The sequence below is a fragment of the Cetorhinus maximus genome, chromosome 9, assembly GCF_964194155.1.
Source record: "Cetorhinus maximus chromosome 9, sCetMax3.hap1.1, whole genome shotgun sequence".
Classification (NCBI taxonomy): Eukaryota; Metazoa; Chordata; class Chondrichthyes; order Lamniformes; family Cetorhinidae; genus Cetorhinus; species Cetorhinus maximus.
The window spans coordinates 66,288,179-66,301,801 of NC_135887.1; the positions used below are offsets into that span (position 1 = coordinate 66,288,179).

Below are 13,623 nucleotides of genomic sequence, written 5' to 3' on the forward strand. Positions count from 1 at the left end.
ATCCGGCCTCTGTAATTTCACTCTATGTACTAAGAGTTGTGAAATTTTGAAGTTCACGGGAAAATGTGAAACCACCACAGTGCCCAGCAGTACACTCAAATCTACAACAACAGTAACAGTAACTCCCACCACTACAGAAACAACAACATGCTCCTGTACAGCTAATGGACGAATATTATCACCCGGTAAGTGTATCAGTTATTAAAAATCTGTCACATTCACTCGTCACACAAGAAGCCTGAAAATGATGTCAATTATCTTTCACGATTGTCTGCAATAATTGACACAGCTTATTAACGTGAAGTTCCAGTTCTCCCCTTCACATTCTTGTTCACAAGGTTGATGTTCTTGTGAATCATTAGTTATCTGTTCCCAGAATGTTTCGTAATGAATGTTGTCACTGTCCATTTCGAAAAGCGATTTGTCGTCTCTATAGGTTTGCAAATGAGAGAAGCAGCCCTTGGAGAAATGTACTTCTTCATGCTCTACACATCTGAAACAATGATTCCAGATTTCACATTCACATTCACACACCAATGGTTAAAGACACTGAATGTTTCCACACGAGCTGCTCACCTTCACTTCCATATTGCTTTGACATTTCTCCCTTTCAAGTCAGATCTTGAAATGTATAGTATTGTTGTTCTTGTCGTTTTGAATGTGAGTCCAGAGTTTAGTGGTACAACTTCAGGGGTGCCTCATACCATCAGCGGAGAGATTAGAAGATTGAATGATGCGGAAATGTTTGGGGGCACAACCAAAAGGAATACTGCATGTTCTAGATCTCAGTACTGTCTGGACAAGAAAATAAATGTGTTTTATCCCATTTGAGCTTAGTTCTGTCTAAATACGTAAACCAAAGACAAACACCAATGCGCCGATTTACCAACATTATACAAATATCAGTATTCTGAATGCAACATGAGCTGATGAAAAATAGAGTTCCAAATTTTGGAAATTATATTTGGAATAGCCCAAGCGAATACTTTGATGTGTAATCTTCTTTCATTGGAACCATAGAGCCTTGTTCTTAGCTGTTAATGGGCAATCATGGGACGGTGTCCGCTATATATTTACATGTTGAATAATATAAAATCTGAGTGAAGAATTGCCATGAGATGTTCGAAACATTTTGTTGAACTTTGACTTCCAGGGCAGGCTACAGTGAGTTCTGCAGGTAAATCCGGCCTCTGTAATTTCACTCTATGTACTAAGAGTTGTGAACTTTTGAAGTACACGGGAAAATGTGAAACCACTACTGCGCCCACCACTACACCCGAAACTACAACAGTAACAGTAACTCCCACCACTACAGAAACAACAACATGCTCCTGTACAGACAATGGACAAATATTATCACCCGGTAAGTGTATCAGTTATTAAATATCTGACACAATCATTTGCCATAAGAGAAAACTGTCAATCATGTGTATAATCATTCACGATTGTATGTAATAATTGACACAGTTTGTTGGTTTGAAGTTCCAGACCACTCCTTCACATTCTTGGACACAAAGTGGAAGTTCTTGTGAATAATTAGGCATCTGTTCCCAAGAATTATTTGTATTGAAATTGTCGTCTGTCCATTTCGAATTGTGATTTGAAATCTCCATAACTTTTCATCCGAGAGAATCAGCCCTTGGAGAAATGGACATCTTCATGCTCTGCACATCTGAAGCAATGATTCCAGATTTCACATTCACATTCACACGCCAATAGTTAAAGATACTAAATGTTTCCACACAGGTTGCTGTGCTCCACTTGTTGCCCTGTGTCCCACTGGATTTCGAAAATCAACATTGTGTCAATGGAGAGACGCCGAGCTATGTCCAAGCAGTAATGCTCGTACTACCCTTCGGCTTTTCCAGCTAAAGTATCGCCTGTTCGGAAAGTCCGTACAAATTGGGCAACTTTCTAATGCTCAGCACTTTTGACTGCTTCATTTCGTCAATCAGTTAACAGTGTTTTGTGCTGCACTGAATATGTCCAAATGATTGTTCATTCAGGCAGAGACGTAATATTGGTTGTACGGTTGGCACAAGTTTCACTCTGTTCCCAAATTTCTCTGTTTTGCTCACTTTTGTGTTTTGCTCAATCAGACTCTCTCTACAGCCCCCAATTAGCTCTTTACAAACCCATTTAACGTGTATCAACATTGTTCAGTCCACATTTGTAAACCAAACACAAACAATAGCAGAATCATTTAACATTCTCGAAAGAAGAGAGTTAGACCTGCAATTGGAGCTCATGAAATATTTAGCTTCTAATATTGGCAGTTATATTTTGCACGTCCATGACTATAACCTTGAGGTGGAATCTTCTTTCATTCTAAACCTTCCGTGTTGGTCTTAGCTCTTAAATGTCAAAATATGAGGCTGTCTCGGCTATATATTTATTTTTGTTGCTTTACGTAATATCAGAGTGATAAATGGAAGGAGATGCCTGAAACCTTTTCCTGACTTTTGTCTTCCAGGGCAGTCTACAGTGAGTTCTGCAGGAAAATCCGGCCTCTGTAATTTCACTCTATGTACTAAGAGTTGTGAAATTTTGAAGTACACGGGAAAATGTGAAACCACCACAGTGCCCACCACTACATTCGAAACTACAACAACAGTAACAGTAACTCCCACCACTACAGAAACAACAACATGCTCCTGTACAGCTAATGGACAAATATTATCACCCGGTAAGTGTATCAGTTATTAAAAATCTGTCACATTCACTCGTCACACAAGAAGCCTGAAAATCATGTCAATTATCTTTCACGATTGTCTGCAATAATTGACACAGCTTATTGACGTGAAGTTCCAGTTCTCTCCTTCACGTTCTTGTTCACAAGGTGGATGTTCTTGTGAATCATTAGGTATCTGTTCCGAGAATGTTTCGTAAAGAAAGTAGTCGCTGTCCAATTCGAAAAGTGATTTGTCGTCTCCATAAGTTTGAAAATGAGAGAAGCAGCCCTTGGAGAAATGTACTTCTTCATGCTCTGCACATCTGAAACAATGATTCCAGATTTCACATTCACATTCACACACCAATGGTTAAAGACACTGAATGCTTCCACACGAGCTGCTCACCTTCACTTCCATATTGCTTTGACATTTCTCCCTTTCAAGTCAGATTTTGAAATGTATAGTATTGTTGTTCTTGTCGTTTTGATTGTGAGTCCAGAGTTTAGTGGTACAACTTCAGGGGTGCCTCATACCATTAGCGGAGAGATTTGAAGATTGACCGGTGAGGAAATGTTTGGGGGCACAACCAAAAGGAATACTGCTTGTTCAAGATCTCAGTACTGTCTGGACAAGAGGATAAATGTTTTTTTATCACATTTGACCTTTGTTCTGTCTAAATACGTAAACCAAAGACAAACACCAATGCACCGATTTACCAACATTATACAAATATCAGTGTTCTGAATGCAACATGAGTTGGTGAAAAATAGAGTTCCAAATTTTGGAAATTATATTTGGAATAGCCCAAGCGAATACTTTGATGTGTAATCTTCTTTCACTGGAACCATAGAGCCTTGTTCTTAGCTGTTAATGGGCAATCATGGGACGGTGTCCGCTATATATTTACATGTTGAATAATATAAAATCTGAGTGAAGAATTGCCATGAGATGTTCGAAACATTTTGTTGAACTTTGACTTCCAGGGCAGGCTACAGTGAGTTCTGCAGGTAAATCCGGCCTCTGTAATTTCACTCTATGTACTAAGAGTTGTGAACTTTTGAAGTACACGGGAAAATGTGAAACCACTACTGCGCCCACCACTACACCCGAAACTACAACAGTAACAGTAACTCCCACCACTACAGAAACAACAACATGCTCCTGTACAGACAATGGACAAATATTGTCACCCGGTAAGTGTATCAGTTATTAAATATCTGACACAATCATTTGCCATAAGAGAAAACTGTCAATCATGTCTATAATCTTTCACGATTGTATGCAATAATTGACACAGTTTGTTGGTTTGAACTTCCCGACCTCTCCTTCACATTCTGGGAAACAAAGTGGAAGTTCTCGTGAATAATTAGGCATCTGTTCCCAGGATTATTTGTATTGAAATTTGTCGTCTGTCCATTTCGAATTGAGGTCTGAAATCTCCATAAGTTTTCAACCAAGAGAATCAGCTCTTGGAGAAATGGACATCTTCATGCTCTGCACTTTTGAAATAATTATTCCAGATTTCACATTCACATTCACACGCCAATGGTTAAAGATACTAAATGTTTCCACACAGGTTGCTGTGCTCCACTTGTTGCCCTGTGTCCCACTGGATTTCGATAATCAACATTGTGTCAATGGAGAGACGCCGAGCTATGTCCAAGCAGTAATGCTCGTACTACCCTTCGGCATTTCCAGCTAAAGTATCGCCTGTTCGGAATGTCCGTACAAATTGTGCAACTTTCTAATGCTCAGCACTTTTGACTGCTTCATTTAGTCAATCAGTTAACAGTGTTTTGTGCTGCACTGAATATGTCCAAATGATTGTTCATTCAGGCAGAGACGTAATATTGGTTGTACGGTTGGCACAAGTTTCACTCTGTCCCCAAATTTCTCTGTTTTGCTCACTTTGTGTTTTGCTCAAACAGACTCTCTCTACAGCCCCTAATTAGCTTGTTACAAACTCATTTAACGTGTATCAACATTGTTCAGTCCACATTTGTAAACCAAACACAAACAATAGCAGAATCATTTAACATTCTCGATAGAAGAGAGTTAGACCTGCAATCGGAGTTCATGAAATATTTAGCTTCTAATATTGGCAGATATATTTTGCACGTCCATGACTATAACCTTGAGGTGAAATCTTCTTTCATTGTAAACATTCAGCGTTGGTCTTAGCTCTTAAATGTCAAAATATGAGGCTCCGTCGGCTATATATTTATATTTGTTGCTTTACGTAATATCAGAGTGATGAATGGAAGGAGATGCCTGAAACCTGTTCCTGACTTTTGTCTTCCAGGGCAGGCTATAGTAAGTTCTGCAGGTAAATCCGGCCTCTGTAATTTCACTCTATGTACTAAGAGTTGTGAAATTTTGAAGTTCACGGGAAAATGTGAAACCACCACAGTGCCCAGCAGTACACTCAAATCTACAACAACAGTAACAGTAACTCCCACCACTACAGAAACAACAACATGCTCCTGTACAGCTAATGGACGAATATTATCACCCGGTAAGTGTATCAGTTATTAAAAATCTGTCACATTCACTCGTCACACAAGAAGCCTGAAAATGATGTCAATTATCTTTCACGATTGTCTGCAATAATTGACACAGCTTATTAACGTGAAGTTCCAGTTCTCCCCTTCACATTCTTGTTCACAAGGTTGATGTTCTTGTGAATCATTAGTTATCTGTTCCCAGAATGTTTCGTAATGAATGTTGTCACTGTCCATTTCGAAAAGCGATTTGTCGTCTCTATAGGTTTGCAAATGAGAGAAGCAGCCCTTGGAGAAATGTACTTCTTCATGCTCTACACATCTGAAACAATGATTCCAGATTTCACATTCACATTCACACACCAATGGTTAAAGACACTGAATGTTTCCACACAAGCTGCTCACCTTCACTTCCATATTGCTTTGACATTTCTCCCTTTCAAGTCAGATCTTGAAATGTATAGTATTGTTGTTCTTGTCGTTTTGAATGTGAGTCCAGAGTTTAGTGGTACAACTTCAGGGGTGCCTCATACCATCAGCGGAGAGATTAGAAGATTGAATGGTGCGGAAATGTTTGGGGGCACAACCAAAAGGAATACTGCATGTTCTAGATCTCAGTACTGTCTGGACAAGAAAATAAATGTGTTTTATCCCATTTGAGCTTAGTTCTGTCTAAATACGTAAACCAAAGACAAACACCAATGCGCCGATTTACCAACATTATACAAATATCAGTATTCTGAATGCAACATGAGCTGATGAAAAATAGAGTTCCAAATTTTGGAAATTATATTTGGAATAGCCCAAGCGAATACTTTGATGTGTAATCTTCTTTCATTGGAACCATAGAGCCTTGTTCTTAGCTGTTAATGGGCAATCATGGGACGGTGTCCGCTATATATTTACATGTTGAATAATATAAAATCTGAGTGAAGAATTGCCATGAGATGTTCGAAACATTTTGTTGAACTTTGACTTCCAGGGCAGGCTACAGTGAGTTCTGCAGGTAAATCCGGCCTCTGTAATTTCACTCTATGTACTAAGAGTTGTGAACTTTTGAAGTACACGGGAAAATGTGAAACCACTACTGCGCCCACCACTACACCCGAAACTACAACAGTAACAGTAACTCCCACCACTACAGAAACAACAACATGCTCCTGTACAGACAATGGACAAATATTATCACCCGGTAAGTGTATCAGTTATTAAATATCTGACACAATCATTTGCCATAAGAGAAAACTGTCAATCATGTGTATAATCATTCACGATTGTATGTAATAATTGACACAGTTTGTTGGTTTGAAGTTCCAGACCACTCCTTCACATTCTTGGACACAAAGTGGAAGTTCTTGTGAATAATTAGGCATCTGTTCCCAAGAATTATTTGTATTGAAATTGTCGTCTGTCCATTTCGAATTGTGATTTGAAATCTCCATAACTTTTCATCCGAGAGAATCAGCCCTTGGAGAAATGGACATCTTCATGCTCTGCACATCTGAAGCAATGATTCCAGATTTCACATTCACATTCACACGCCAATAGTTAAAGATACTAAATGTTTCCACACAGGTTGCTGTGCTCCACTTGTTGCCCTGTGTCCCACTGGATTTCGAAAATCAACATTGTGTCAATGGAGAGACGCCGAGCTATGTCCAAGCAGTAATGCTCGTACTACCCTTCGGCTTTTCCAGCTAAAGTATCGCCTGTTCGGAAAGTCCGTACAAATTGGGCAACTTTCTAATGCTCAGCACTTTTGACTGCTTCATTTCGTCAATCAGTTAACAGTGTTTTGTGCTGCACTGAATATGTCCAAATGATTGTTCATTCAGGCAGAGACATAATATTGGTTGTACGGTTGGCACAAGTTTCACTCTGTTCCCAAATTTCTCTGTTTTGCTCACTTTTGTGTTTTGCTCAATCAGACTCTCTCTACAGCCCCCAATTAGCTCTTTACAAACCCATTTAACGTGTATCAACATTGTTCAGTCCACATTTGTAAACCAAACACAAACAATAGCAGAATCATTTAACATTCTCGAATGAAGAGAGTTAGACCTGCAATTGGAGCTCATGAAATATTTAGCTTCTAATATTGGCAGTTATATTTTGCACGTCCATGACTATAACCTTGAGGTGGAATCTTCTTTCATTCTAAACCTTCCGTGTTGGTCTTAGCTCTTAAATGTCAAAATATGAGGCTGTCTCGGCTATATATTTATTTTTGTTGCTTTACGTAATATCAGAGTGATAAATGGAAGGAGATGCCTGAAACCTTTTCCTGACTTTTGTCTTCCAGGGCAGGCTACAGTGAGTTCTGCAGGAAAATCCGGCCTCTGTAATTTCACTCTATGTACTAAGAGTTGTGAAATTTTGAAGTACACGGGAAAATGTGAAACCACCACAGTGCCCACCACTACATTCGAAACTACAACAACAGTAACAGTAACTCCCACCACTACAGAAACAACAACATGCTCCTGTACAGCTAATGGACAAATATTATCACCCGGTAAGTGTATCAGTTATTAAAAATCTGTCACATTCACTCGTCACACAAGAAGCCTGAAAATCATGTCAATTATCTTTCACGATTGTCTGCAATAATTGACACAGCTTATTGACGTGAAGTTCCAGTTCTCTCCTTCACGTTCTTGTTCACAAGGTGGATGTTCTTGTGAATCATTAGGTATCTGTTCCGAGAATGTTTCGTAAAGAAAGTAGTCGCTGTCCAATTCGAAAAGTGATTTGTCGTCTCCATAAGTTTGAAAATGAGAGAAGCAGCCCTTGGAGAAATGTACTTCTTCATGCTCTGCACATCTGAAACAATGATTCCAGATTTCACATTCACATTCACACACCAATGGTTAAAGACACTGAATGCTTCCACACGAGCTGCTCACCTTCACTTCCATATTGCTTTGACATTTCTCCCTTTCAAGTCAGATTTTGAAATGTATAGTATTGTTGTTCTTGTCGTTTTGATTGTGAGTCCAGAGTTTAGTGGTACAACTTCAGGGGTGCCTCATACCATTAGCGGAGAGATTTGAAGATTGACCGGTGAGGAAATGTCTGGGGGCACAACCAAAAGGAATACTGCTTGTTCAAGATCTCAGTACTGTCTGGACAAGAGGATAAATGTTTTTTTATCACATTTGACCTTTGTTCTGTCTAAATACGTAAACCAAAGACAAACACCAATGCACCGATTTACCAACATTATACAAATATCAGTGTTCTGAATGCAACATGAGTTGGTGAAAAATAGAGTTCCAAATTTTGGAAATTATATTTGGAATAGCCCAAGCGAATACTTTGATGTGTAATCTTCTTTCACTGGAACCATAGAGCCTTGTTCTTAGCTGTTAATGGGCAATCATGGGACGGTGTCCGCTATATATTTACATGTTGAATAATATAAAATCTGAGTGAAGAATTGCCATGAGATGTTCGAAACATTTTGTTGAACTTTGACTTCCAGGGCAGGCTACAGTGAGTTCTGCAGGTAAATCCGGCCTCTGTAATTTCACTCTATGTACTAAGAGTTGTGAACTTTTGAAGTACACGGGAAAATGTGAAACCACTACTGCGCCCACCACTACACCCGAAACTACAACAGTAACAGTAACTCCCACCACTACAGAAACAACAACATGCTCCTGTACAGACAATGGACAAATATTGTCACCCGGTAAGTGTATCAGTTATTAAATATCTGACACAATCATTTGCCATAAGAGAAAACTGTCAATCATGTCTATAATCTTTCACGATTGTATGCAATAATTGACACAGTTTGTTGGTTTGAACTTCCCGACCTCTCCTTCACATTCTGGGAAACAAAGTGGAAGTTCTCGTGAATAATTAGGCATCTGTTCCCAGGATTATTTGTATTGAAATTTGTCGTCTGTCCATTTCGAATTGAGGTCTGAAATCTCCATAAGTTTTCAACCAAGAGAATCAGCTCTTGGAGAAATGGACATCTTCATGCTCTGCACTTTTGAAATAATTATTCCAGATTTCACATTCACATTCACACGCCAATGGTTAAAGATACTAAATGTTTCCACACAGGTTGCTGTGCTCCACTTGTTGCCCTGTGTCCCACTGGATTTCGATAATCAACATTGTGTCAATGGAGAGACGCCGAGCTATGTCCAAGCAGTAATGCTCGTACTACCCTTCGGCATTTCCAGCTAAAGTATCGCCTGTTCGGAATGTCCGTACAAATTGTGCAACTTTCTAATGCTCAGCACTTTTGACTGCTTCATTTAGTCAATCAGTTAACAGTGTTTTGTGCTCCACTGAATATGTCCAAATGATTGTTCATTCAGGCAGAGACGTAATATTGGTTGTACGGTTGGCACAAGTTTCACTCTGTCCCCAAATTTCTCTGTTTTGCTCACTTTGTGTTTTGCTCAAACAGACTCTCTCTACAGCCCCTAATTAGCTTGTTACAAACTCATTTAACGTGTATCAACATTGTTCAGTCCACATTTGTAAACCAAACACAAACAATAGCAGAATCATTTAACATTCTCGATAGAAGAGAGTTAGACCTGCAATCGGAGTTCATGAAATATTTAGCTTCTAATATTGGCAGATATATTTTGCACGTCCATGACTATAACCTTGAGGTGAAATCTTCTTTCATTGTAAACATTCAGCGTTGGTCTTAGCTCTTAAATGTCAAAATATGAGGCTCCGTCGGCTATATATTTATATTTGTTGCTTTACGTAATATCAGTGTGATGAATGGAAGGAGATGCCTGAAACCTGTTCCTGACTTTTGTCTTCCAGGGCAGGCTATAGTAAGTTCTGCAGGTAAATCCGGCCTCTGTAATTTCACTCTATGTACTAAGAGTTGTGAAATTTTGAAGTTCACGGGAAAATGTGAAACCACCACAGTGCCCAGCAGTACACTCAAATCTACAACAACAGTAACAGTAACTCCCACCACTACAGAAACAACAACATGCTCCTGTACAGCTAATGGACGAATATTATCACCCGGTAAGTGTATCAGTTATTAAAAATCTGTCACATTCACTCGTCACACAAGAAGCCTGAAAATGATGTCAATTATCTTTCACGATTGTCTGCAATAATTGACACAGCTTATTAACGTGAAGTTCCAGTTCTCCCCTTCACATTCTTGTTCACAAGGTTGATGTTCTTGTGAATCATTAGTTATCTGTTCCCAGAATGTTTCGTAATGAATGTTGTCACTGTCCATTTCGAAAAGCGATTTGTCGTCTCTATAGGTTTGCAAATGAGAGAAGCAGCCCTTGGAGAAATGTACTTCTTCATGCTCTACACATCTGAAACAATGATTCCAGATTTCACATTCACATTCACACACCAATGGTTAAAGACACTGAATGTTTCCACACGAGCTGCTCACCTTCACTTCCATATTGCTTTGACATTTCTCCCTTTCAAGTCAGATCTTGAAATGTATAGTATTGTTGTTCTTGTCGTTTTGAATGTGAGTCCAGAGTTTAGTGGTACAACTTCAGGGGTGCCTCATACCATCAGCGGAGAGATTAGAAGATTGAATGGTGCGGAAATGTTTGGGGGCACAACCAAAAGGAATACTGCATGTTCTAGATCTCAGTACTGTCTGGACAAGAAAATAAATGTGTTTTATCCCATTTGAGCTTAGTTCTGTCTAAATACGTAAACCAAAGACAAACACCAATGCACCGATTTACCAACATTATACAAATATCAGTGTTCTGAATGCAACATGAGTTGGTGAAAAATAGAGTTCCAAATTTTGGAAATTATATTTGGAATAGCCCAAGCGAATACTTTGATGTGTAATCTTCTTTCACTGGAACCATAGAGCCTTGTTCTTAGCTGTTAATGGGCAATCATGGGACGGTGTCCGCTATATATTTACATGTTGAATAATATAAAATCTGAGTGAAGAATTGCCATGAGATGTTCGAAACATTTTGTTGAACTTTGACTTCCAGGGCAGGCTACAGTGAGTTCTGCAGGTAAATCCGGCCTCTGTAATTTCACTCTATGTACTAAGAGTTGTGAACTTTTGAAGTACACGGGAAAATGTGAAACCACTACTGCGCCCACCACTACACCCGAAACTACAACAGTAACAGTAACTCCCACCACTACAGAAACAACAACATGCTCCTGTACAGACAATGGACAAATATTATCACCCGGTAAGTGTATCAGTTATTAAATATCTGACACAATCATTTGCCATAAGAGAAAACTGTCAATCATGTGTATAATCATTCACGATTGTATGTAATAATTGACACAGTTTGTTGGTTTGAAGTTCCAGACCACTCCTTCACATTCTTGGACACAAAGTGGAAGTTCTTGTGAATAATTAGGCATCTGTTCCCAAGAATTATTTGTATTGAAATTGTCGTCTGTCCATTTCGAATTGTGATTTGAAATCTCCATAACTTTTCATCCAAGAGAATCAGCCCTTGGAGAAATGGACATCTTCATGCTCTGCACATCTGAAGCAATGATTCCAGATTTCACATTCACATTCACACGCCAATAGTTAAAGATACTAAATGTTTCCACACAGGTTGCTGTGCTCCACTTGTTGCCCTGTGTCCCACTGGATTTCGAAAATCAACATTGTGTCAATGGAGAGACGCCGAGCTATGTCCAAGCAGTAATGCTCGTACTACCCTTCGGCTTTTCCAGCTAAAGTATCGCCTGTTCGGAAAGTCCGTACAAATTGGGCAACTTTCTAATGCTCAGCACTTTTGACTGCTTCATTTCGTCAATCAGTTAACAGTGTTTTGTGCTGCACTGAATATGTCCAAATGATTGTTCATTCAGGCAGAGACGTAATATTGGTTGTACGGTTGGCACAAGTTTCACTCTGTTCCCAAATTTCTCTGTTTTGCTCACTTTTGTGTTTTGCTCAATCAGACTCTCTCTACAGCCCCCAATTAGCTCTTTACAAACCCATTTAACGTGTATCAACATTGTTCAGTCCACATTTGTAAACCAAACACAAACAATAGCAGAATCATTTAACATTCTCGAATGAAGAGAGTTAGACCTGCAATTGGAGCTCATGAAATATTTAGCTTCTAATATTGGCAGTTATATTTTGCACGTCCATGACTATAACCTTGAGGTGGAATCTTCTTTCATTCTAAACCTTCCGTGTTGGTCTTAGCTCTTAAATGTCAAAATATGAGGCTGTCTCGGCTATATATTTATTTTTGTTGCTTTACGTAATATCAGAGTGATAAATGGAAGGAGATGCCTGAAACCTTTTCCTGACTTTTGTCTTCCAGGGCAGGCTACAGTGAGTTCTGCAGGAAAATCCGGCCTCTGTAATTTCACTCTATGTACTAAGAGTTGTGAAATTTTGAAGTACACGGGAAAATGTGAAACCACCACAGTGCCCACCACTACATTCGAAACTACAACAACAGTAACAGTAACTCCCACCACTACAGAAACAACAACATGCTCCTGTACAGCTAATGGACAAATATTATCACCCGGTAAGTGTATCAGTTATTAAAAATCTGTCACATTCACTCGTCACACAAGAAGCCTGAAAATCATGTCAATTATCTTTCACGATTGTCTGCAATAATTGACACAGCTTATTGACGTGAAGTTCCAGTTCTCTCCTTCACGTTCTTGTTCACAAGGTGGATGTTCTTGTGAATCATTAGGTATCTGTTCCGAGAATGTTTCGTAAAGAAAGTAGTCGCTGTCCAATTCGAAAAGTGATTTGTCGTCTCCATAAGTTTGAAAATGAGAGAAGCAGCCCTTGGAGAAATGTACTTCTTCATGCTCTGCACATCTGAAACAATGATTCCAGATTTCACATTCACATTCACACACCAATGGTTAAAGACACTGAATGCTTCCACACGAGCTGCTCACCTTCACTTCCATATTGCTTTGACATTTCTCCCTTTCAAGTCAGATTTTGAAATGTATAGTATTGTTGTTCTTGTCGTTTTGATTGTGAGTCCAGAGTTTAGTGGTACAACTTCAGGGGTGCCTCATACCATTAGCGGAGAGATTTGAAGATTGACCGGTGAGGAAATGTTTGGGGGCACAACCAAAAGGAATACTGCTTGTTCAAGATCTCAGTACTGTCTGGACAAGAGGATAAATGTTTTTTTATCACATTTGACCTTTGTTCTGTCTAAATACGTAAACCAAAGACAAACACCAATGCACCGATTTACCAACATTATACAAATATCAGTGTTCTGAATGCAACATGAGTTGGTGAAAAATAGAGTTCCAAATTTTGGAAATTATATTTGGAATAGCCCAAGCGAATACTTTGATGTGTAATCTTCTTTCACTGGAACCATAGAGCCTTGTTCTTAGCTGTTAATGGGCAATCATGGGACGGTGTCCGCTATATATTTACATGTTGAATAATATAAAATCTGAGTGAAGAATTGCCATGA

At 39.1% G+C, this 13,623-nt stretch overlaps 1 protein-coding gene across 1 annotated transcript in view; it reads left to right on the forward strand.

Annotated features, from left to right (window-relative positions):
* LOC144685061 (mucin-5B-like) overlaps positions 1-13,623 on the forward strand; it is a 287,277-nt gene that overhangs the window by 155,259 nt on the left and 118,395 nt on the right. The window contains exon 34 of the mRNA XM_078549595.1: positions 6,236-6,365. Within this exon, the coding sequence (XP_078405721.1) occupies positions 6,236-6,365 (130 nt within the window). The remainder of the gene's footprint in view (positions 1-6,235; positions 6,366-13,623) is intronic.